Raw genomic sequence first — 25,830 nt, forward strand, 5'->3', positions numbered from 1 at the left:
CCATGCTGATTGCCTAGGCTTAGATTGCAGGGTTAGCACTAGTCAAACCACGTCTATGGCTGTATGGTTGTCACTGAACAAGCACATCCTGCTAAATTTGGCAACTTCCTTCGAAATTAGTGTTATGGCACAGGTCGGTGCAGCACTTCCATCCCTGTTGAGTGCATCACTCGCCTGTTTCACAGAGTATAGGTATCGTCATCTGTGGATCACCATCACACTCATAACCGACTACACAGCGTTGACAAACTACCAGTACGAGGCCCAGTAGCATGGCAATGTACATTTTATTGGTGAGCAACTTATGCAGTGAGGATGCAGGCGCCACCGACACTCTTCACTTTCTCCTCAGCCTGCCGGCTGAACCACTTCGCCTTGACAATGACCGGCTGCTTGGGAAGAACGCCCTTGCCCAGAAGCTTGTAGTAGCCCTGCAAGAAACAGTTGCGGACATGCCATGTCTGTTCACTCAGGATTATTAAAAAACAGGGGCAGTTAAGGGGAGAAGCGGGTCTTTAAATGACAAAAATCGCAAAAAAAGTCAATTTTCTGAAAAGTGGATTTTTGCTACGTGTATACATTCAAGAATCCCTCTGCGAAATCTAGAACCTAAATTTAATTAGAAAATAATAAAAAAGCACTTATACGGGCCAGGGCGGCCGCAGAATTGGCAAAAGATTGCCAAAAATGTTCGAACTTCGCGCCGTCGTCATTTGCGAAGGCGGTGGCCGGCGGATGCCATTTTGAGCTTGTTTGGAAGCTGCTTTCTTTGTGCGAATTTTGCAGAGGTTCAAAATGGCATAGGTGAGGAGGAACCGACGCTATCGCATCATCTCTGAAGGATGCACCCGTGCCGCTGATTGGCCAAAGCATGCACGCTCCCCACACGGCTCGCTCCTATTGGTCTGGCGCCGTTTGGGTGCCGATTCTTGCGTGCCCGACAGGCTGGTCGCTCTCGTGTGCGCTGCGTGTACCTCTCTGTGGTTTTATTGCGCCGCTGTGAACGTTTGTTCAGCCTCTCGCTTCTCGACAACGTTCGATAAGGTGTCTTTTTCGCTGCCTGAATGGTTGAAGGAGATCGTCGTCTGAAGACTACTACGCATCAAGCGTGCGGCAAGACGCGAAGGCGGCTGTGGAATGCGCGTCATACACCTGGAGTTGCCGGTTGCTGGTCTGCCTGAAGATTCTGCCAGATCAAGTTCCGAGCTGCAACTCGGTAAGTCTAACATCAACACTTCGTCGACCCACGCCTCGCATGTTGGCACAGACCGTGTAGATACCATTTTCTTCACAACCGAAGGAAGTAGCAAGCGCGCAGCGATCGCCGATAAAGCGAAAATAGGCCTGGCATCGCAGTCTGCTACGGAGCCAAAGTTTGAGCTGCTAGGTGTTGACACAAAAGAGGACATCAATGACAGCTGAACGGAATTTGCGATCGTGGATTTATCCGTGGTACAAGACTTTCTTGGACTTAAGACGTGTCCCGTGTGCGGCAAGAAAACACTGATGCTTTTGAAGGACCCTGCCAAGGAGTACGGGCTCTGTGCCAAGCTTGTGCTGGAGTGCTCCACGTGTGGCATGCGTGAAAGGATCGTCGGAGGCCTCACATGTCCAACAATGATCACACAAACGGAAATGCTTTGACAAACAAGCTTGCAAAGAGGCACAAGCCAGCAACAGACTCTGCCTGCAGTCCTGGGCTTTTATAGGTCTAGGTGTGACCTGTGCTGAACGCACAATTGTGCGAGTGTGCAAGAGATATAATTCTTTTTAAAATTTGAATTCTGGTATTTTACGTTCCAAAACCACGATATGATTCTGGATAATTTTGACACGTTGGAAGTGCTACAACACAAGCACGTGAATTTTTTTGAATTTCGGCTCCATTGAAATGTGGCGACCACCACTGGGATTTGATCCAGATTTTTTGTTGTAGCCATGAACTATGCGCAACTTTATTTGCATAGAGATGCCATTTGTGTGCCTTCTGTTCAACAAGGAACTAAAATAGAAATGTGAAGCTCGTGGTGCTAGCTTTCTGGCATTGCTTTCAATGACTATGCATGATGTTGCAACCAATATCTCAGTGTTATTTTTGCACAATGGCCAATAGGCCAATATAACTATTACATAAATATATATATATATATAACTATAACAATGGCACAATATATGTCATGAACTTGTTGCTGAAAGACAGGGCTACATATTGATGCAATTCATATCGCCATATTGTTAGGCCATTAAAAGTTACAGTGAACTGAAAGTTAAAGTTCGTTTTTCTCAGCTTCATTATTTTGGACACCACACACTGCCTTACGGGGGGGGAGGGGGAATCTTCATATGTTCTTTATAAGTACCAGCAAAATGTTTGGTATCAATATATTTGTGTCGAATGGATCTAGCCGGTGATGCTATTAATTTATTTTTAAAGTTGCCGGCTAAATTTTAATTGCCACTAAATACAAATGAAAATTAGCAAAAATATTGAAATTATGTTTACATCTGTTTTTTTTTTGCATTATAAGTGCACTGAGAATAAAAATAGCATCACCGGCTAGAGCTACTCGCTGGCGTTCTGGCCGTATACTTAGTCTTTGCTTTTGACAAAGTTAAGTTTTTGAAAAGTCCCGTAAGAAATTGATTGAATTTCTGTATCAGAAACTTTCCATCATTTGTTCTAATGAAGATATACAAAATCTAATTAGATATTTGCAATCAACAGAAAAAACTGAACAATACGGTTAAATATCATCCAGTTCGTACTAAAATTAACGAAATTGGTTTTGGAACCCACGTCTCCCCTTTAATTAAGTCAAGCTAGTGCTTCAACTTTAGCTGCATTCTTGAATACGAATTCTTGAAAAAAGTAACGTTTAACAGTCCCAGGAGAGAACAGCAGTTTATGACAGGTAGTGAGGCACTGGAAGTGGTAAGGGAATACATCTACTTAGGGCAGGTAGTGACCACGGATCCAGATCATGAGACTGAAATAATCAGAAGAATAAGAATCGGCTGGGGTGTGTTTGGCAGGCATTCTCAGATCATGAGCAGCAGGTTGCCATTATCCCTCAAGAGAACAGTGTATAACAGCTGTGCCTTACCAGTACTCACGTACGGGGAGGAAACCTGGAGGCTTACGAAAAAGGTTCTACTTAAATTGAGGAGGATGCAACGAGCTATGGAAAGAAGAATGATGGGTGTAACGTTAAGGGATAAGAAAAGAGCAGATTGGGTGAGGGAACGAACGCGAGTTAATGACATCATAGTTGAAATCAAGAAAAAGAAACGGGCATGGGCAGGACATTTAATGAGGAGGGAAGATAACCGATGGTCATTAAGGGTTACGGACTGGATTCCAAGGGAAGGTAAGCGTGGCAGGGGGCAGCAGAAAGTTTGGCGGGCGGATGAGATTAAGAAGTTTGCAGGGACAACATGGCCACAATTAGTACATAACTGGTGTAGTTGGAGAAGTATGGAAGAGGCCTTTGCCCTGCAGTGGGCGTAACCAGGCTGATGATGAGTATGAGGGTTAGTGTGCATTTAAAAAACTGCTTTACAGCTAACCTCACAACAGACACGCACTGTCACAAGAGGCCACTCACGTGCTTGACAATGTCAATGACTGGCGCCTTGCCGTTGCTCTTGAGCTTCTGGCGCGTCTGCTCGGAGACCAGGGACCACAGCTTGTCCACGTTCAGGCACGGCTTCCAATAGTGGTTCTTGCGCAAGTGGTAGTTGCGCATACCTACCTTGCCAAAGTAGCCCGGGTGGCTGTTGAAGGAAGTGAGCCATGTACAATCAGCACAGCAGAATAAAACAAATGTAAACACCAAGTATGCAAGACAAATAATAAAACGACAATGGCTTTTCGTAACCTAAGAGCAAAAATCAATAATGGTGTATTCCACTGGGAGACCTGGAGCAGTTGACCGAACCCTCGAGCAAGCACAGTGATTTCGCAAATCCAAATCTGACAGTGGAAAACAGACTTCTATGCACAAGACCAAAGCGGAAGCCGTCGCTGTGGTCCAGTTCTGGAAATGGGTCTTCATGTTCGAATTCACTGTCCCATAGCATGTTTTGATATGTATGAGTTTTGGCTAGCATGTGGCCGACTTTGGTGCTGAATTTGCAAGAATCGGCATGAGTGGCATCACAGAGATGACACCAACTTCGAGAGTCGAGGCAATGGGGTGCAGCAACATTTATGACAGTGTGCAGCCTGCTAAAAGCAAACTCCTTTGGCCCTTCCTCCGAGCTCTTCTTAATCGGCGGATGTGACGTGCAATGAGCCCTCGAAAGTCCGACCAGATCAGTGATCGTTGGCAGAGCTAGACGGTCTGAAACAACCAGTGGAACGCACTCCAGATCTACCAGTGTAATTCAGCAATGGGATTACGGTAACAATTCTAGCACAAGAGCAAATTTGATACGTCAAAATCCAGAACGAGACCACGCAGTGGCACGGCAGGGAGTGGAACTACCTAAGGTATTGCAGCATCACAGGTCTGAAAGGTGCCTGGCTTGTAGCACATGTTGCGAAAACCGGAAGTGGGCAGTGCAACGACTTCCAGCCAACTCTGACATGCCTCCACTCTGTGCATTGGTTACACTCCGCTGCACTTCTACAGATCCCAAATACCGGCTATCACAAGCGCTTGAAGAACCAAGCGAGATTACGTTAAACTAAAACTGTTCCTAATAAGCACCTCCCAATGAAAACTATCTTTAAGAACTTTTAAACATTTACATTGTTGCAGGACGAAAATAAAGTGAGAATTAAAAGCAGATGCTAAAATGCAAATACCTGAATGTTAATAAGGCAGTGTTTCAATCACAGCTTTATCTTGTGGCCAATTTCATTCCCTATTCGAATACATGTAAAATGCAGAAATGCTTTTATAAGAGAACAGCTGGACTTGTTTGAGTAAATTTTGGTGCAATTGAAAGAGAAATTGGAACTCCAGCAACTTTTCATTCACGTTAAGTGCCTTGAATCATAAGCATATGCTAGAAAATTGGCAAGTATTGCAGTTCTCTAAACTGTCTCTGTTCGGGCATCTACATGCAGACAAATCAAGTATGTAAATTGACAACTAAGTGTTTACGGGGTTTTTAAGAAAGTCCTACTCACAAATCAGCAGTATGTTTAAGAGTGGTGTATTACACCAATTTTGTCCACTTCAGAAATTTTAATAATGCAGCTTACAGAATTCTGAGATTGTTACTGAATTAGAGCTACAAAGGCTAATGTGGAGCAGGGCATGCCCACAACACTCCGCCTATTGAACGTCACCATGGCGCGCACTGCAAATCTGACTTTGGATGTTCACGTAGATGCCAATACTTCCAATCTTGGCACTTACGATGTGCCAAACGCAGTTGTTCTCGGCAAGCCGCAGTGCACTCAGCCTAAGGACTCGTCGCAGCACTCCGCGGTATCTTCGATATGTAGCAGACCGCAACTGCATCCAACTGTAGCGCGTATGCGCTCATATGGTCCAGTCTGGCTGTGCTATGTGGTGGGGACTGGCTTTGTACTGCACCAGCTTGACCGTCAGATAGTAGTCACATCAAACTTGTGCATTTTGAAGCACTGTCAATAGCTCAATGTGAAGCACAGTCTTCCAAGGCATCCAGCCAGGAGCGAGCACAAGCTGGCAAGTGTGCATGTGGTCTGACCTTACGTTACATGTGGTTCAAGGCTAGTTGAGTGTTCAAAACTAATTGCGATTAGCGAGACCCGATGGCTATGACAACAAAAAGCAGCCTGGCAAATGTTTAGTCCCTACATATATGGCCATAAGTGTAGTCGGCTTCTTCCCGAAGTACGTAACTAATGAAATTGGAAAGCAGATTTCTGCTTGCTTCAGCCAGCTTATTAAAACTGCATCAAAACATATATAACTAGCAAATAGGAAGAAGTGCACTGATCCAAACACCCTTCTTGGTTGATATCAGTTATTGGCCAATAGCAGCTGCATGTGGGAATCTGCTATACTACAAAATAATGCGTCCAGAGAAGAGTGAGGAGCAGGCTTCAGTTCAAGAAGCATTTGAGAAAATCGTGACGTTGCGCTCCGCTTCCGTGCTCCATGTGCTGCGCACGACTGCAAAATTTGGCCGAGATGTGCACAGCAGTATCTGCGGACTTTTTTCACCAAGCCCGAGGGGTGGTTTAGAACCCCTTTAAGCACAGCACACAGATTTCACGTCTTGAAATCATCCAGATGCAAGCTCTTAATATTTACAGATTTGTGGAACAGCTTATTTGCACATTCAAGCCTCTACAACGGGCAGTGCAACATCATTTCGACAATGCTGCTGGAATGTGTTGAGAATTATGCTGCCCTGACCATTCACCAATGTTTCAAAAGCACCATCACTGCCATGATTTACACAACTATAAAAGAGCATGCAGCTTAAAGATGCCAACTAATTTGACTGCAAGCACACATGCTAGCCCTAAAAGCACAGCCAAGCAGGCAAGTCCTGTCGTTACTAAAGTGCATCACTGAATCTGCAGAGAAATCTTGCTAAAAGTTAACACATGCTATTGTAAACAGGACTCGAGTCATGCTGCTGTCACAGGTCATACTGAATCACCTTGGAAGTGTTCATGAGGCATCTCTTCAAGGCAACTGGGCCTTTTTATCGTATTCGACGTGCCACCGGAGTTCACAAAATTCAATTCCGTCGGATGTTGCTGCTGAAATATGTCGACCAACAGAGTAAGGTCGGCCGACACCTGAAGACAGCTTTTTTAATGTCCCCACCAACTGCCACCACAGTCGCAATATATTGATGCAGACACGGCCGGCTTAACAGTGGTGGGGGTTTGTAACTCCAAATTCACGGCTTTAACCTTGCTGCTTGAAAACAGCCTCGTACATTATGACGCAGGAGAGTCACAGCCTACAAAAGATCCGAAACTGCATTTTAGCACGATAGCCAGAACCTCGTATGTCACGTACAAGTTTACTAGCAGGCAACACGCGAGTGTTTGTTTTCGAACATTAACTTAGGCTGAGAGTGCGGCGGTGTGTCGCATTCAGTCTGTGCAGCGTCTGCAGCGCATTGCTGAAGTTTGTAACACGCGTTGCCCGACGATGCCAGACACGTTCGAGAAACAAGCTAGCTTCGTCACTTACTATTTGTCGAAGTTTATCCTGTGATGGTGCTGGCCACCAGCGTTACCCCGACCGCCAGGATGCTTGCGGTGCTTCCCTGCGGAAGGCAGAAAGTTACGATCGCCGCTCGACGCATGTGACACCGCGAACACAGCGGAGTTCGGCCAACCTACCCACACGACCGTGGCCGTGGCTCACGTGTCCTCTCAACTTCCTGGTCTTCTTTTTGTTGGTAGACTGCACAAGAACGAGCACACAAGCAGGCAACAACCATCAGTCGAAAATCACTCCGCACAAAAGATTCATAGCATGGCACACTCAGGCGTCGACGCGCGAGCCAAGTTTGCCTGGCCAATATAAACGCAGCGATTGTGATAACTGTATGGTTTAAACATTTCCTTGGGCATTTAGGCGATCGTGTTGTTGTATTTGAGAGAAATTAAATGCGTGATATGTGAAGATTACATGGATTTCGCGTAGGAACTCGAAAATACACCACCTACCATTTCGACCGTGCTATCCCAAAAGAGGAAGTGGTTACGATGCTAGCGCCGGATACCCCAGCGGTGAACGGGTGAAGTGCGTTGGCTGCACATGGTTGGCTGCTATTAGATGACCATAGGCCATTGCATAGGCATCGGCCGCGTACCATAAAGAATGTCCGTACGCTACTGTTGGTCTAATAAACGTTCGCTAAGCGACATGGTATGCACTAAATAAAATTATACCATACAGTGAATTATAATTTAGTATTCTAAATTGTATAAAATGTATTTATAATAATGAGGTTTGCTGTGATATACCGCTTTCTTACTTTTAATTTAGCGCCTTCTTTAGGTACATTGGCAACGTTGTGTAACATGGCGGCGTTCATAAAAAAGCTCGCTTTTTAAACTTCTCAATGCTTTCGTCCTTGTTTGTCGTATTTCATTTGGGTCTGCTTTTGTAAAGGCAGGGCTTGTTTTAGTTCATAGCTCGCTCGTCAGGACACTATGGACGCGAAGAAAGAGCTAGATGGGCTAACTTTTAAGGAGATGAGATTCAAGATGTGCCGCTTCCTCGAAGAGCAAGGGATCGTCAATGACCTTCGTGCGCGACTGCGCTACAAATTTGTGGAGGCGCTCAAGATAACTACGCAAAGCGCCAAGTGTTCTTCGCAAACTCTTCTCCATCAGGTTAGCGCTCTCATGTGTTACTCTGAACTATCAAATGGCACGCGTACTTTGTCTGCCTTCTTCCGAGGACCGCTTTTCACCGGTTAACAAATGGCAAGATGCGCCTGCATAGAACCTTCTCGATTCTTATAGCCGAGTGTACCTATTGCTGTATCTGTTGTATGTGTTGTCGCCGAACTTTGTAATCAGATTGTATGCGCGACGCGAATAGTGTTGCAATTCCTGGAAGGTATGCGAACACAAGCTACTACGCTGGAATCTTCGGAGATTCATGTATACAAGCCGACGCATGTGACCCGTTGATCAGATTTTAAATGGTGAGCTCTCCGCTATCCTTGTGCCGAGTGTGACTTGTTTTGCTGGGCACAGGTTCACCGAATACACAGTTATTACTTTCGTGACTTGCGTTGTGCCACTGTGGTTGCTTACCGTCACTACAAGGCGGCACAGATGTCGGGACGACAGGAAGAGAGTGCCCGCTAGCTTTCGGTGGTTGTTGAGTTTACTTATGATCGAACTAAACCAGTTCATAATGAGCGTGGTTACAAATATTGCTAGTTAAGCAGGTTGATATGCGCCAATAACGCACCAACAGAAAACCATCGACCAGTGCCCCGTCTCGAAACCGCTTTGAGCACTGCGCGCATTCACATTTGATTCCCATCCTTGTCCGCAAGCCACGGATCACCGCAGCCAACTCCCCCCTACATTTAGTTTAATCAAGTTCCTCGAACTCGCGCTTCCCTGGTGTGCGTGTCGAGTGGACACCGCCAAGGGAAGCTCCGGACAGCCAATGCGCAGACCCGCACTGCCGACACGCGTTGCTGGGCACAGAGGCGGCTTCCCGAAACACTCTCCGCCCAGGTGGTCCTGTGGCTGATCCAGGACTACCTGTCCAGCCAGGGCTACGAGTACGCGCTGTGCACGCTCGCCTGCGAGTCTGGCGTCGGCCGGGAGCCCTTCTCGGCGCGCGACGTCGAGGAACTGCTGCGCGTGCCCCCCCGGCGTGACGGGCCGTGCCTGCTGCAGCGGATCGTGTCGCGCATGATGAGCCACCGGCCGGAGACCGCCTCGGCACAGACGTCGGTCACACAGGGTGAGCGCCGCACGCCTTTTAATGCGATTAGCATTCTTAGCCTACTTTACGCCGCTGACCCAAGTTGTCCACTAGCTACGTGCTGGCTGGTATCTCGCCGAGCAAGGTAGCAGCCACAGTACTGGTTAGTATGTTTTACTTATTTATCACTTTACCCACAGCACCACGAATGGCATTACAGTGGGGGCATTATAGTACAGTGAAGGGGGAAAATACACGTGAATTCTCATGTGCATAAAACATTGCAATAACACATTCCTGGAATACACAATCTTTCGGTACCAACGATCAGTACATCGCCAAACTATGATAGCGTGATACGTTTTCAGGCCACTAGTTCCCATGTAAACAAGAAAATGTGCGAGGTGCATGTAACTGAGAGCAGTAGGCGCCTCCCATGGCAGCTTCCCTGTAGTAGGCACCCGCCTGTGTCACATGAAATTGCTGGCACGCACTCAGTTTCCTATTGCAGTTCCAGCAAATTTCCTTGCGAGTCGTCGCATGTCGCATTCGTGGACCGCCAACACTACTGCGATCAACCTCAATGAGTCAGCACACCATGCTGCACGAGGGATCGTCGACCGCATAGCTACCGGGCAGACTGATTTTCGGGGTACAAACAATCGGGACTCTCCTTCCTCGTACAATGAAATTACTAAGTGCTTTTACTTGCTTCGGAGGATCTGGCCCCTCCCACATTCTATACTCAATAGACCTCAGGCTCTAACACTAAGGCTTCTACAGACGGGGGCATACCCAAACGCCCTACTTCTTCACAGGCTTTACCCTGAAATTCAGGCAACAAATGCATGTGCACTATGCAGTGACAGCAAATTTAGACCATATGCTCTGGTGGTGTCCCACATTATGCGGCGATGAAAGCGACACTTCATTATGCTGGGATGCAGTTCTACACAGACCCAACCTCAAAGAACAGTTATGGGCTGTCCAACGGGCCATGATGCGGCAGAAAGGCTCGGCCTTTCTTTCACGACGTGGGAGCGGCCCATTGCGTGCTAACGCATGCCCTAAAGCACCACAACCATCCATCCATCCATCCATCCATCCATCACGTTCTGGCGTTGCCCACCTGCTCAATTTTGTTTCGGCTTCCCATTGCCGTCTTAAAATACTACACAATAGGCCTTGAAGACAAGTCCACTTGTTGAAACGTTGGCTCCTGCTTTCACCTTGTTCTTGTTTTGCTCATCGTCTTGAATTTCCATCTCCCGCCTTCCCCCTGTTTTCCCTGCACAATAGGAAAATTATATGTGTCTCGGCATGCTCAGGCCCCACCAGTTCGAGACATCTCATTCCACAACGATTCTTGCCTAGCGGGTATGTCAAAATTTCCTAGCCGAAGAAACTGCTGACCCAGGCCCAATTTGAGGGGCACCAATGTAAGCTTTCTAAAGCTGCCAAAACGACAATGGGTGTCTTAGGCCTCTAGGGCGCCACCAGCTCGGCGTGCATCGGCATTCGGTGCTGCAATAATTTGCACATTTTTATTACGTAGATGCCAACTGCAATTGAGTCCACCATATTTTTTAGTGACTTCAGATTGTACGTCTTCCCAGTTGGTACATTTTTTCTTGCATTTTTTCCCAAAATGTATGAACGAAATTCTGCTGTATTTATGGCATATTTGGGTTATTTGGGTGGTCGTTTGAGAGCTATCTGGCCGTGACAGCTTTAAAGCTCCATTACGAGAATAATCCAGTATGGAAGTGCTGATCCTGCTCCCTTACAAAGGCCTTGCAAAAGAGTAAATATGCGTTAGTTACTGCTAGTATAAGTGGAGCCCACTTATACTAGCAGTAGCTAATGCTTAGTTGCTCTTTTACAAGGCCTTCATGACTCTGCAAGATTCCTGTGAAATGACCACCCAAAGATGCCATTAGTTTGTCCTCAGGGCCTAATGTATTACAGAGGGCAGTGGCATAGAGGAATACAAATAATAAAGAAAACAAAAGTGCAGGGAGCGATTTAAACCAGCAATAACTTTATCTTCACTAGTTGCCATGTCAGCGGGGAGATGGGTTTTACTGTACGCGAGGTATAAGAAAACCAGAAGAAATATTGGTATTGCACATTTGAATACCACCAACTTTTGGAAGCAGTAGTTTCATTTCGGACCTAAATATCTGCAAAGTTCAAGAAAATATGCTGCAAATATCAATAAAATTTATTTTGAAGTTGTGTAATTCCGCACCAAAAATTGTAGTGTAATGCACATGTAATGTAGTCAAGAAGAGTTGATTGTTGGGCTAGCTGGTCTTGCATTGCTGATGAAAGTTAGTGCAACAAAAAGACAGTGCTTGTCTTGGTCTTCGGTTCCTGTGTGCATTGTCTTTTCCTTGCTGTAATTTTTCTCATCAGCAATGATGTATAGTAGTTTACAGCCTATGTGAAACAGTTGCATTCTTCACATGAGTATTGATAAAAAGCCTACTCGCAAATCAACATTCATTGAACAGGGCATGTTCACTGTCGATCAGTTTAAGCCTCCAGCATCATGTGATCTTCTGTCTTGTTCGGCTTACTCACAAAGTCGGTGGTATGATTTATAAGTTTACTCAATCTTACGTGTCTTAATAAAGATAGTTTGCACAATTGAAATACCATGTTTCTTCTTTTTTTTTTTTTTTTCTGAGCTGCAAAGTCGCAAACTTAGCATCAGTTTATTTTTTTATTTTCTGGCAGTTCTTTGTAAACGAGAAAAAAATAAAGCCATCATAAGTGACAAATCCGCTCCAAGCAGTTGTTAGATTAATTTTTCTGAGGTGTCAAACAGAGCAGATTGAGATTGGTTAGCTGCTTCGTAGCAAATTTTCTCCTTGCCCATGTATTTTAGCTACAAGCTCCTGAGGTAAAGCTTTCTGTTGACACTGTGTGCCACTTGACACTACATGGGTGCATTGCAGGGCTAATCTTTTCATTATGTCATTGCACCGAATGACGGCAGTGTAAGTATCTCTATTATGCAGGAGACCCAGAAGGGTTGCGTTTTAGTCAAAAGAAGGAAACAGCGCCAGAAGTGTGTGTGGGGGGCGGGGTGATTCTTTTTCCGATAGTACCACATGCAAAAATACAAATAAAATGAAAACAAAATAAAGTGGCATTACATTGACTACAAAATTTGCATGTTTGACATTCATGCACAACATTATAAAATTGATATACACATTTTTGAATAAAATTTAAAATTTTTTAACACTCGTGGGTAAAGCCAACAGCCCGCTGAGCATCGATACAAAATAAATGTGTTACAGCTGCTATCGGATTGCCTGGTCAAATCAAACACGGAGCAGCATCTCGGGTCCAGGTTGATAAACCCAAGCATGCTTATGTTGTCCTTGCGCCTTGAATCTCAGTGCCCGAGGCAAGCCAGGTGCAGGCCGAGCTGGAGAGGCTCAAGTGCTCCATGGCCGAAGCGGAGCAAAGGCTGCTTGCTGTCCAGCGGCAGCTGCAAGGTGCACAGCCTCCGAGCAAGGATGCTGTGTCACTGCTGAGTCAACAACCTTGTCACCGGCAGGTGGGTGACCAGGCCTTCTCCTGCAACACTGTGCTCAACCGAAGCAGCACGATACTTACACCTGGGCCAAACAGTTTGATTTAACTTCTAAATGCAAGCATTTCATGCATTGCCTTTGTTTCTTTTTGTTTGAAGGTGCTAATGTAAAACTCTTGTGCCTCATTAGTATTTTTGCTTTGTTGTATAGTTGCTAACTCTGTTATCAAGGCATGAAATCTGAATTCCTCGCGTGTGCAAAAAATCAATGATTATGTCAGCTTGCTGTGCAACTAGTTGAATATGCGAGTCCAGCACAACTGCAGAATTGAAGGAGGCTCACTAGATACGTCACAAGCTGTAGAGGTGATGGTCACAGTAGCCTGCATCAGTCATCTCAGTGCAGCAGTGACAGAGGCCGCACTGACCGTATTGCCAAAATTGACCACCATCGAAGCAGGCATTCTCTCCTGCTCCTTCACTGTGGCCATTCAGAACAGGATGAGCCTCTGCTCTCGTATGCGTAGCAGTACTGCCTCTTGCTTTCTCTCCTCTGTTATTTCAGCGAGTGAGGTCAGCTTTCAGTGAAGTGGTCGCAGTGTGGCCTGCAACCATTAGCAAAGTGGTTTACAGTAGCTCATGACCTGCACCTCCAAATTCCAAGTGCAAATTCCGTTATGTGACCTAGTCGGCCTGCTTCGAGATGAACGGCTTGATTGGGTGGGTCTGTAGGTATAGCGTGTGCTGTGACAGGGACGCAGGAAGACACGAAACAGCATGCACATTGCTTGACATGCTTGCTGGTAGTCAATCCTTTTAGGTACAAGACATAAATATCTGAAAAATACGCTTATTTTTAATCTAAGTGTGTCAAATACACAGAGGGCAAGCATACTAATTAGCGAAAAGAAAAATAATTTGTTGACACTTTTTGAGTAACAGGTGTGCAACACCAGGCGCAACACTGAAAGTGGGCTTAATCCCAAGCCACCTCTGGCTTCGTTTGGAACTTCTACAGACAGCTCTCGTCATTTGTGTATCATAGATGTAGATAGCATCAGCTTTACGTTACCCCCCTCTCCCTCTTGGGCTGGAAACCTTAGACAGCCCCGATTAGCTGGTGCATTTTGTTGTGGACGTGTATGCTGCTGTAATCGCGTCACGTATTAGAATTTGCTGATTCAGTTTGCAAGAGCCTATTTAAAAAACTTCACTGCCATTTTACATTGTTTGCTCCAGATCACTACTGGAGCAAACAATGTAAAAGCAAACAAGAACAGCGAGTCCGAAACTGAAAGCTCCCTTCAGTGGTTTACTAGCTCCCATCTGTTAACTTCGATTTGACTAGGTGGTCAACTACTTCTCTTCATTTCTCCCGAAGAGATGGTGTATCAGCGGCTGTCACGTGACTCCAGGAGGCATTAACGCGCTGGCCAGCGTGTGAAGCTCATTCTGTCAGCCCTATGTTACCCCCCTCCCTCAACCAATGCAATGACGTGTCAGACTTCCCCCCCCACCCACCCCTCAGGAAAGAAGGGTTCCTGTGTTTCCAATACCAATACCAAGGAGTTCTGCTCTGAATGTGCTTTTAAAAAACATGAGTTACTGGCCAAAATTCTTCCTCATTCCGTGTTCCTACTCTAACCCAACAAGTGATGCTTGGTGCCTGCCATTCAGTGTTGGCCAGAGGTATTTAGCTAGAAACTCCATACTCGATACCCTAACTAGGTGACAAGAAAAATGTTCTTATGGTGTGTTCCCGGTAGGCAGTGCTCATCTCTACAGGGTTATTGATGGTTCATGTGTATTTATGTGCCCCTGTTCTCGTGTGCGCTATACCTATAGATTATCACGAACTATCTACAAGCCCATTTTATCACACTAGTTGAGTCAGTTGCATTATGACATCATTCATCAACTAATTATATGTTGCGCTGTTGGGGAATAAATGCTTGTGTAATACACTTTATTGGCTACTGTAACCTGCTGCTGCCCTTCGAAAAATTTACAATTAAACCTCGATAAATAAACTTCAGTTCAACAAAATTCTTGATATAACAAAGTAATTAACTTTTTGTGACTTCTTGTTCATATAACACCTTGTTTTTTGAACCTCAGTATAACGAAGTGTGTTTATGCACTATTTTAGTATAGAGCCTACGCTCATTAAACGGACCCGCATACAACAGACTTTCAGGTATAATGAACCATACTTCAACCTAAGTTTGCTCTACCTATTTTATTGATGCAACGAAGTTTGCTTTTAACTAGGGGTGTGCGAATATTCAAAAAGTTAGAATATTATCGAATATTATATTTTTATTATTTGTGTTCGATTTGAGAAATAGCTATTCGAAAATGTTCAAATATTCGGTTGGATACTAATATTCAAATTAAACCGAATATATTGCTTGGTGTGTGGGAGAGACCACGATTCTTAGCATTTGTTTCTATCTAATCTAAGAATATTGGGGTGATTCTGTGCTGAATATCGCAATGATTTCGTGTTGCAAGCGAAATTTTGCTTGTAAGGCACACTTAGCCACTAAACGTGTAAATATTGCGAGAAAGCCTCTCAGAAGCAAGGCGCACGGGTTTGCAAACAGCCAAGGTGCACTTCTTTTTTTTTTAGCACCACCCCTAATTATGAGCTTATTGCCTGACAGCAAGTGCGATGAGTGACGACCGGCACAGGGTCTAACGCCTCCGATTTTACGGGTATTTGATGCGGTATAATAAGGCACAGGCTGGCGAGAACAGCTAGTGGGAATGACTAAATTCTTGAAGTTAACATGATCCAAATACATGCTGTCTTAGCATAACGGCTTAGTAGTCTAGCTTTTTAGCATTTACAATGTAATTGCAAGGTTCGAAAATAACAAATTAACCCAACTTGCTAATATATTATTACGATATTATCGGTAGATACCCGAGAGACGAGCCGCCGCGAGAACGACGACGAAGTGGGTCGGTGCCCTTGGCGCGAGAAAATGTCAGCCTGGTGCCCTGGCTCCAGTCCAGTGTAAATAGCTTGTAAATAGCCTCTTCCGTCTGTATCTTTCTACACGTAACAATATGCATGTGCATATCATTATTCATTATTCGGAGCTAAGTATTCATAGTTGATTTGCATGCGAAGATTTCGATGTTTGCACAGCCCTATATTTAACACACCATGCTGCAATGGACTATCGACTGCAGTGGACGCAATTAGCAGCAATTTTTTTAAAATGGGGCGTATAAAACATACTTGACAACTGACTGACATGCTGACAACTGACTTGCGAGGGTCAGCTGACTATAGCGGCTCAATATCGCGACTGTGAGGGAGGAAGGCGGGGTCTGGCGGCTCCTGCTTACGGCACTCTTGAAAGCGATCTGCGATGTGGACAAAGTGGGCCCAGTGCCAGTAGCTTCATATGCTCTGTGCTTTCGACGTTTAGTTTGCATTGAAGCAAGAGACAGCATGAAGGTCAATTCGCTTGCCGCTGCCATGCTTCCTCACTCCAACGTTTTGGCAGTAACTTTCCACGGTCATCAAGCAAGACGTGTTCATGTTTACCTGTGTGTGCTTGACACTGCGCTTGTTAATTTAGTAAGTGAATGTTGACAACATTATACGGCTGAATAAACTACTATCGTTACTTCGCATAGCTGTGTACTAATTTGCTATTGCAGTCGATGCTTCGTGTTTTAGGTGAAACTGCGACTTTTGCTTGTTTGTGTTTTTACTTTGAACCTTCGTCACTTTTTGCAATAACGTTGTTAGACATCGCGACCAAAGTTTGGGAAGTGAGGCATTTTGGATGTTACGGACTACGAACAAAACGGACATTTTTTGGCGGATTATCAGGGTACGTTGTAATGAGAGTCGACTGTAAGGAAATTTCAATGCCGCGGCGAAGGAATACCAAGACAATAAATTAACACTTCCGTGGATGCACATGTTCAAATGGTTAAACTAGAAGTGGCTGCTTGCGAATGTGCCTGTGAAATCGTGCGACCCACAACCAAGAGCGACAGCTGAAGCAGAGCAGGGGAACCATGTTTCATATAAAGTGTCTAAGTGTGATAAGATAAGTCTGTAATACACCCTGTATGTTTTATACTGTATGGGCAGCTTTGCACACGTCTCCTTTTCTAGCGTGCCTGTGATGGTGCATGGCTGTTAGCGTGAGTGAACACAGCTTGCACGCCCTGTTTGAGAGGTAATCTGCCACGTGTGCGATGACATTGTGAGCTGAGATGCCATGGCATCATGCACGGTCTACTCACTTGTTTAGTACTGAAGGTTGCATAATCTCGACTTTTTGAAAATGCGTGGAAACATGCTCGCTGCTGCTGGGGAGCATGTTTCGTCGGCAACTCTTAAGCTGGAACTGCATAGCGCGTTTTCCGCGAGCAAAAAACTTGACGTGCGGCGAATACCCGCGTTGCCGCCAACGCGCGAGCACCCGCACGAAAAAAGGGAGTGGCGCTCTCGCGGCGCGTTTTCCGGGTCGCCAGGCAACATAATTCCCAACGACATGAATTGTTTCTGTTAGCGCATATATAATATGCCCTTAAACTTGTAGAACACTACAATAAAAATAATCTTAGTGTAATTAGACAGCGGCATTTTTGCCGAAGTGTATTCATCAAACTTAATTCAAGCAGCAAGATTGTGTGCAAAACTGCGAATATGTACCTTCCGCATACTGAGAGGCCGCTGCTTGTTTACAACTTCACATAGAAAATGGAGTGTCAGCTGGTTACTACCGAGCAGAAGAGGCGATTGCTACTACTAAGGGGCATGCTGATACTGAAGCAAGAACAAACAATGCGGGTCAGGAGGTCTATGTGGGTGTGGCCTGCATGGTTGAGAAGAAAGCAAGAGAGCGAGTACCATACACTGGCAAAATTATTTCATATATTTTGTAGAATTAGCGATGAGATGCGATGCTTCTCCACTTCAGTTATTAGGGCCTTGTTGAAGGTTGCTTTGTCCATTTTAGGTGAACACGATGTGCGAATGAAATCATGGTAACACGTGCTTTCTTTGACGCACGCACCAGTTCTGCTGAGAAAAAAAAATAGTGCGCCAAAGAGGTTCCGTCGAGATGCGCAGAGAGCAGGGCCATCTGGTGGCAAAACCAAAATGCCACGTGACTTACCTGAACTCTGATAGGCGGACGTGCCATGCGAGGCGTTTTTTCTTCTGCTCCAAGCAGCAGCACGCGGCGGCACGATTTTGTGACGGATCATGCTGGGCACGTGTCAAAATGATGCCCGCGTCCCCCCATCCACGCGTCAATCGCGCCTGAAATCACGCCATGTGGTTCTGCCTTTACATTCAATAATAATTTCTTTTAACATTCAAATTTGTTTTTTTCAAGTTGTCCAATAATTTAGAAAAATTTTCAACCCCTTTCATGTAAGAAAATTCTTACATCATCACTTTTGAACTTTTTAAGTGAGACTGGTTTAGATGATTGCCTCTAGAAGCTGCGAGATGTGCAGTCAATGCGAAATGTGTTTGCGCAATAACTTTTTGTGACAAGATTACTTTTTGTATGGACAAGTTTACGCTTACGTGTATTGCGTCTACAGTGCGCATCCGCATATTGGACGTGTATATAGTATCTAATTGTACCATAACATAATCACCCGCTACCTACCTTTCCCTGTATTTCCCACTTCCCCTTTCCCCAGTGAGGAGTAGCAGGCTAGAGACACGCTCTCCAGGCCGACCTCTCCTCTTTTCTATTCATTAAAATCTACTCCTCCTCCTATCAGCTACTGCTTTTATCTGTATAAAAAATTGAATTTAAATGCAACAAAATTTTGATATTACGAAGCAAGTTGCCGATATTGCCAACTTTTTTTGTCAATGCTTAGCTGTACTACATATTAGAATGAAAAAAAATTCTGGGGTTTTAAGTGCCAAAACCATAATATCGTAATGGATACAAAAGGCAGGTACAAAAGAAAGAAAAGTAGATGAGGAGAACGAAAAGCTTTAGAGGCCGGACTGGCGCTACGATCACGCTACGACCTTCGTCCATCTCCTGCAAATAAAACCATTTCTTCACAACTCTTCGTAACAGTTGCGGTGGAAGGTGCAGGGTAATCGACACCTGAAGATAGAGGCTGAACCAGAAGTTCTTCGACGGAGCCGTCGCCTTGCTGGACTCCCACCGAATACACCGGAGTTGAATATGTCCCACGATGCAGGTGAACAACGACCCATTCCAACTGCTGCGCCGACCAATTCCGTTCAACAACTGAGAGATGCGCATCCTTTCGCTGGAAGATCGGACGAAGATGTCGAGGAATGGCTCATCGATTATCACCGGGTGAGTGCTGCCAACAAGTGGAACAGCGCTTGTCAGCTTTCGAACGTCATGTTTTTTCTAACAGATACTGCGTTGTTGTGGTTCGACAATCACGAGGAAACATTCACATGGGGAAGATTTGTTTCGGGAATCAAAGAGCGATTCGGCGACTCCGCGATGAAAAAGAAAAAGGCAGAACAGATGCTACTGCAACATGCTCAAGTGCCAGGCAGAACCTGCACGACCTACATTGAGGCAGTAATAAAACTGTGTGGGATGGTGGACTCTGGAATGTCTGAGGAAGACAAAGTCGGGCACATCCTAAAAGGAATTGCCGAAGATGTCTACAGTTTCCTCATCACAAGAGACACCCTGGCTTTCGTCGCCGACATTGTTCGGCACTGTTGCACTTTCAAGTAACTGAAGACGAGCAGCATCACGCCGAAGTTTGGCAGGCTAGCCAATGTGACGACAGTTGCAAGCGTAGACAGCAACCAGCCCCTCGATCTTGCATCAACGATGTGACAAATAGTTAGGGAAGAGCTTAGCCTGCACGCACAGGTGACACACCCAGGCACTCACAGCTTCCGCCTACCACCAGGCTTCGAGCCAAACGTGGCATCCTTCTCCCCTTATCCTGCGGTGAGGGGCATTGAGGATTATGAACTTGCGCCCCGACAGCAACCACGTCTCTACGACAGAGGCCCTACTTATGATGCTCGGCCACAACGAGAACAGCCGCGTTTTTACCCCCAAGGCCCTGTGACTTCTGTTAGGCCGCGAGAAGGGCAGCACCGACCCTACTACCACGATGTGACTTATGACGATATAACGGATTTCAGCGAGCAGCAGAGACACGTTATCCACATGACAGTGAACTTTCTCGCTGCCTGCAGCAGCCTAGCATTTGTTTTGAGGAAGATGCTGTGAACCGCGACCCTCCCACGTGCTACAACTACGGTTCCACAGGCCATATAGCTCGGTATTGTCGCCAAGGCCGTCAATCACGAAGGACACCACCGATGTTCTCGCCACCCAGAACCCGTACTTCATATGACTTGCGGGCGGCCGATTTGCTTTCAATGAACCCCTTCTCACACGAGACCAGGCGCAGCGATTCGCCAGCTTCTGAGCGGAGTTTGATGCAACCAAATAACCGTTCCCGTCGCTCTCCGTCCCCTCGGCGCCGTTCTCCCTCACCACCACCAGGAAACTAGCATCTGCGGATAGTGGAGGTGAAGTCGCCGAACGGTCTTTGCAAGAAATACCTCTGCCTGTTGTGATGTTCAAAAACAAAGTGAATGTGTCGATTGACGGAATACCGACCATGGCGTTAGTTGATATTGGGGCGACTGTGTCTGTGGTGAGCTTTGCTTTCAAAAACTGTCTAGGCCACAAAGTTATGGTTTCTTGGAACTACCTTTCGTGGAGTAGGCGGCGAGTGGCTTCATCCCCTTAATGTTTGTGCTGTGTGTGTTTGATTGGTTGGGAAAGTATTTATGTCGGAATTCCTTGTTCTTTCTCGTTGTTCGCACAATGTTATTCTTGGTATTGATTTTCTTGAGCAATGCGGCGATTCCGTGGTCTGTGATTGTGGCAAAATATCGTTGAACAAGTTATTTATATCAGCACATTCCGAACAAAGCTCGCATTGCGAAGACAGGGACACAGACACACTTAGTGTTCTTGATAAAGTGATTGCACCATCGTGGTGCCTGACGCCCATTCATGTTTGTGCAACTACTGTTGACGCTGCTTGTGTTGACCTTGTAGTTAGGCCTCTCCACATAAAGTGTGCTAAAAAAATATACTTGTGCCCTGCTCTGTTGTGTGCATGACGAAAGGAGTCGCCACATTGTGGGCGCTGAGCTGTTTGCCACGCCAGTTGTCCTTCCTCGCGGTACGGAAATTGCTCTCTTCGGTGAAGCCGCATCTAGCTCAATAGCGGCACTAACTGCGGCCATCTCTATAGCTTGCTCTCCTTGCGACAATCGCCATTCTGAAGTGCTAATGCTTGGCATGATCAGCAAGGCTCTCTCTACATCGGAACAGCAAGCACTGGTACAGGCCCTTGCCAGGCACGAGGCTGCATTCGACTTCACGCATGGAGATGCATCCCATCATTTACCGTTGTCCCACGCTTGTCACAGAATAGATACTGGCACAGCACACCCCATACGCCAGAAGCCCTACCGAGTGTCATCCTCCAAGCACAAAGTTATTGCAGAGAAAGTCAAGGAGATGATGAAGAAAGGTGTCATTCAAGAATCCATGGGCAGCACCAGTAATCCTGGTCCGAAAAAAGATGGCTCCTGGAGATTCTGCGTGGATTACAGACGTCTAAACGCAATGACGAAGAAGGATGTCTATCCGCTACTGCGAATTGATGACATCATTGATTTCTTACACGCTGCTTCTTACTTCTCAACACTTGATTTGCGATTGGGGTATTGGCAAATACCTATGAACCCTGCTGACAAGGAAAAGACCACTTTCGTGACTCCAGATGGCCTATTCGAATTTAATGTCATGCCTTTTGGCCTCTGCAATGCTCCTGCCACCTTCGAAAGATTCATGGATACAGTACTTCGTGGTCTAAAGTGAGAGATATGCATGTGTTACCTCAATGGCGTTGTATTCTTTGGCCACACGTTTGAGGAACATAACAAACGCCTCAGCCTTGTTCTTGACTGCATTGAGGAAGCTGGACTGTTTCTAAACTAAAAAAAATGTCACTTTGGCAAATGTCAAACACTGGTCCTGGGACACTTAGCCGACAAGGATGGTGTCGGACCCAAGCCTTGTAAAATTGATGCGGTGAGCTCCTACAAAGCCACCACAGTCAACACGAGAACTTCGCTTATTCACTGGCCTGTGTTCGTATTTTCGTCGTTTTGTTCCCCTGTTTGCCGACATCATTTACCCGTTGACAAGTACTTTGTGACAAGATGCGGCCTTCAATTGGACACCAGAGGGTGACACATCATTCTCTCAACTGAAGTTTATACAAACGTCAGCACCCCTCTTGCATCACTTTGATCCATCTTGCCTGACTGAAGTTCCCACTGATGCTAGTGGAATCGGCATAGGAGCGGTGCTTGTACAACGTCACAGTGGCACAGAACATGTTGTCGTGTATGCCAGCCATTGCCATGAGCATCACTATGTCAAAACATATGTTCATTGAGTTTAGGCTTAAACTTTTTCATTTCTATTGCATAGCTCTTGACCTCTGTTTGTTAATTTCTCATCCAGTGTATGCATCTTACAGCATCGCCCTTCCTTCCAGCGCCCATGTAGAGCAAGTTTTCAGTGTCACTGTTGATGTCTTCTGGAGAAAATGAAAGATGACTGACGAAAATTTTCAAAACATATTGTCATGTAGTAGTGACGATGAATAATACAGTGGCAAATCTGTAAATGACGAACTAACTTTTCGTGGGCGAACTTGTGCCCACAAAAGCAACTTGCACTCAAAGCCAGTGATAACGGCGATCATGGTTGGCGATTGTTGAAATATGATCTGCGGGGCAAGCACGTCGGTTTTTTACATGAGTCATCGAAGGTTCCAGAATAATCACTAGTACCTGCATGTCTTACAGAAAGTTCTGCACAATTAATGTTGCGCATACAAGCAATCGGATTACACAAGGTTCAGTGACAACAGACAGCCGATAGAACACTCGATAACATTTGAGAAACTTCTTATACATGCAGGCACATCCTGTGCTGAGCGATAACATTTCTTAGATGGTGAAACGCGGTCACCCAATAAAGATAAACAAGTACACGTGTCAATGCCCCCCTCTTAAAAAGAATCGTCCTGATGCTGCAAACATTACAGGTGAGGGAGAAACAAAAGCACAGTTAGTAAAAAAAGAAACTAACAAAGCAACGAAGAAACAAAATCCCGAAGTTTGTTAGCGCTGGTAGGTAGAATGGCTTAGGGCGCACAACATGGACTACCGTATTTACTCGCATAATCATCGCACTTTCTTGTAAAAAAATTTGATGCAAGTTCAGGGTTGCGATCATTACGGAGGTTTAATTGCCCACGAAAAGAAAACTGTGCTTTTTTTATCCTGCACATGCTGCGGGATGACAAGCAGGCGGCTGCCGCTGTCAGTGTGGGATACCAAAACAAAAATGGCGGCCGGCAGAGCAAGCCGAATGCGATTATTTTTCTTCTTGTGAGTACATTACGTGCATTGAAACAGTTTCTTCCGTATCAGTAATGAATAATATTGCCACGTGGTGGTGACGTTGAAGAACACAGTAGCAATACTGTGAAAGACAAAACTAACTTTTATTGGGCGAACCTGTGCCCACAAAAACAGGCTACACTTATAGCACAACGCTACAGCGAACACGGTTGGAGATTGTTGAAAATCTGATCAGTGGGTCAAGCGCGTCGGCTTTTATACAGCAGTTGTTGAATGTTCCAGACGAATTGCTGGGACCCGCGTGTCTTCCACAAAGTTCCACAGCTTTCGCGTCACGTGATGAAATCGGAGAACACAAGGTTCGGCGACAACAGACAGTGGATAGAAGCATCGATAACATTCCAGAAACTTCCGATACATGCAGGCACGTCCCGCTCTGTGCGATAACATTTGTTAGGCGGTGAAACATGTCGCCCGATAAAAACAAGTACACGTGTCAATACCTCCCTCTTAAAAAGCATCGGCCCGATGCTGCAAACAAACGAAAGTAATAAAGAAAAGCACTCGTAGCAAAGAAAACAACCACATTAAGAAGTTCGTCAGCGTGCGTAAAAGGACTTCAGACGCACTACGTGGACCACTTCAGATCGTGCCTGGCGCCGCTGTGACTGCGAAATGCCGTCTGGCACGACCTCATAGTCCAGTTCGCCAACATGTCGGTTGATCTTGTAGGGTCCGAAATAACGTCGCAATAGTTTCTCACTGAGTCCTCGTTGACGTATTGGGGTCCAAACCCAAACGTGGTCACCGGGCTGGTACTCCACGAAGCGTCGTCGAAGGTTGTAGTGTCGGCTGTCGGTACGCTGCTGGTTCTTGATCCGTAGGCAGGCGAGCTGCCGGGCTTCTTCGGCGCGCTGGAGATAGGTGGCGACATCAAGATTCTCCTCCTCAGTGACATGCGGCAGCATAGCGTCGAGCGTCGTCGTCGGGTTCCTGCCGTAAACCAGCTTAATCGGCGTGATCTGTGTTGTTTCTTGCACCGCCGTGTTGTAAGCGAAGGTTATGTACGGCAGGACGGCATCCCAGGTCTTGTGTTCGACGTCGACGTGCATTGCTAGCATGTCGGTGAGGGTTTTATTCAGGCGTTCTGTAAGACCATTCGTCTGTGGGTGGTAGGCAGTTGTCCTCCTGTGCCTTGTCTGACTACTGAAGAATGGCATGGGTGAGCTCCGCTGTACAGGCCGTCCCTCTGTCGGTGATAAGGACTTCTGGGGCGCCATGTCACAGCAGAATGGTTTCGGCGAAAAATTTTACCACTTCGGCTGCGCTTTAGTTTCAGCGAAGCGGGTGAGGTAGTCTGTCGCCACACGATCCACTTATTTCCGGATGTTGACGTCGGAAATGGTCCCAACAAGTCCATCCTGATCTGTTGAAAAGGTCGGCAAGGAGGCTTGATCGGCTGTAGTAATCCGGCTGGCCTTGTGGGTGGTGTTTTGCGTCGCTGACAGTCTCGGCATGTCTTGACGTAACGGGTGACGTCGGCGGTTAGGTGCGGCCAGTAATACCTTTCTTGTATCGTCGATAGCGTCCGGGAGAAGCCGAGGTGCCCGGCGGTCGGATCGTCATGTAGGGCGCGCAGTACTTCTGGACGCAGCGCTAACGGAACAACACGATGGTAGTTGGCACGGACTGGTGAGAAGTTCTTCTTCACGAGTAGATTGTTTTGAAGCATGAAGGAAGATAATCCGTGCTTAAATGTCCTGGGGACAATGTCGGTGTGCCCTTCCAAATACTTGACGAGGTCTTTTAGCTCCGGGTCTGCCCATTGCTGTTCAGCGAGGTCTTCTGCGCTTATCATTCCAAGGAAAGCGTCGTCATTCTCGTCATCTTGCGGAGGCGGCTCAATGGGGGTGCATGATAGGCAATCGGCATCGGAGTGTTTTCGTCCGGTCTAGTAGGTTACAGTGATGTCATATTCTTGTAGTCTGAGGCTCCACCGCGCCAGTTGTCCTGAAGGATCCTTTATATTCGCTAGCCAACACAATGCGTGATGGTCGCTGACGACTTTGAATTGCCTGCCATATAGATAAGGGCGAAATTTAGCTGTAGCCCAAACGATGGCGAGGCATTCCTTTTCGGTCGTAGAATAGTTGCCTTCCACTTTTGACAGCGACCGGCTAGCGTAAGCTATCATCTGTTCGACTCAGTTTCTCCTCTGGACTAGAACGGCACCGAGGCCTAGACTACTGGCGTCAGTATGGATTTCTGTATCTGCGTACTCGTCGAAGTGCGCAAGCACCGGTGGCGACTGCATGCATCGTTTGAGTTCTTCAAATGCATCGGCCTGCGGCGTTTCCTATTTGAACTCAACATCACATTTAGTTAGACGTGTCAACGGCTCAGCGATGCGTGAAAAGTCTTTGACAAAGCGCCTGTAG

The 25,830-nt window shown here is 46.1% G+C and overlaps 2 protein-coding genes across 4 annotated transcripts in view; one reads left to right on the plus strand and one right to left on the minus strand.

The window, feature by feature from the left end:
* Positions 1–268: 268 nt before the first annotated feature.
* Positions 269–7,681, minus strand: RpL27A (ribosomal protein L27A). Its single transcript, XM_050185366.3, has 5 exons — positions 7,637–7,681; positions 7,307–7,370; positions 7,155–7,230; positions 3,606–3,774; positions 269–431 (listed from the first exon to the last, which is right to left on the minus strand). Exons 1-5 carry the CDS (start codon positions 7,637–7,639, stop codon positions 303–305), a joined length of 441 nt encoding a protein of 146 aa, XP_050041323.1. The 5' UTR covers positions 7,640–7,681; the 3' UTR covers positions 269–302.
* Positions 7,682–7,962: 281 nt separating this feature from the next.
* Positions 7,963–25,830, plus strand: part of LOC126538503 (uncharacterized) — a 35,894-nt gene continuing 18,026 nt past the window's right edge. The window contains exons 1-3 of one of the 3 annotated variants that reach the window (XM_050185361.3): positions 7,963–8,308; positions 9,194–9,404; positions 12,779–12,939. In XM_050185361.3, the coding sequence (XP_050041318.1) occupies positions 8,126–8,308; positions 9,194–9,404; positions 12,779–12,939 (555 nt within the window). In that variant the 5' untranslated portion in view covers positions 7,963–8,125. The other 2 variants (XM_050185360.3, XM_055074813.2) reach the window with 2 other exon arrangements.

This window comes from Dermacentor andersoni, chromosome 4 (genome assembly GCF_023375885.2).
Source record: "Dermacentor andersoni chromosome 4, qqDerAnde1_hic_scaffold, whole genome shotgun sequence".
Lineage (NCBI taxonomy): Eukaryota > Metazoa > Arthropoda > Arachnida > Ixodida > Ixodidae > Dermacentor > Dermacentor andersoni.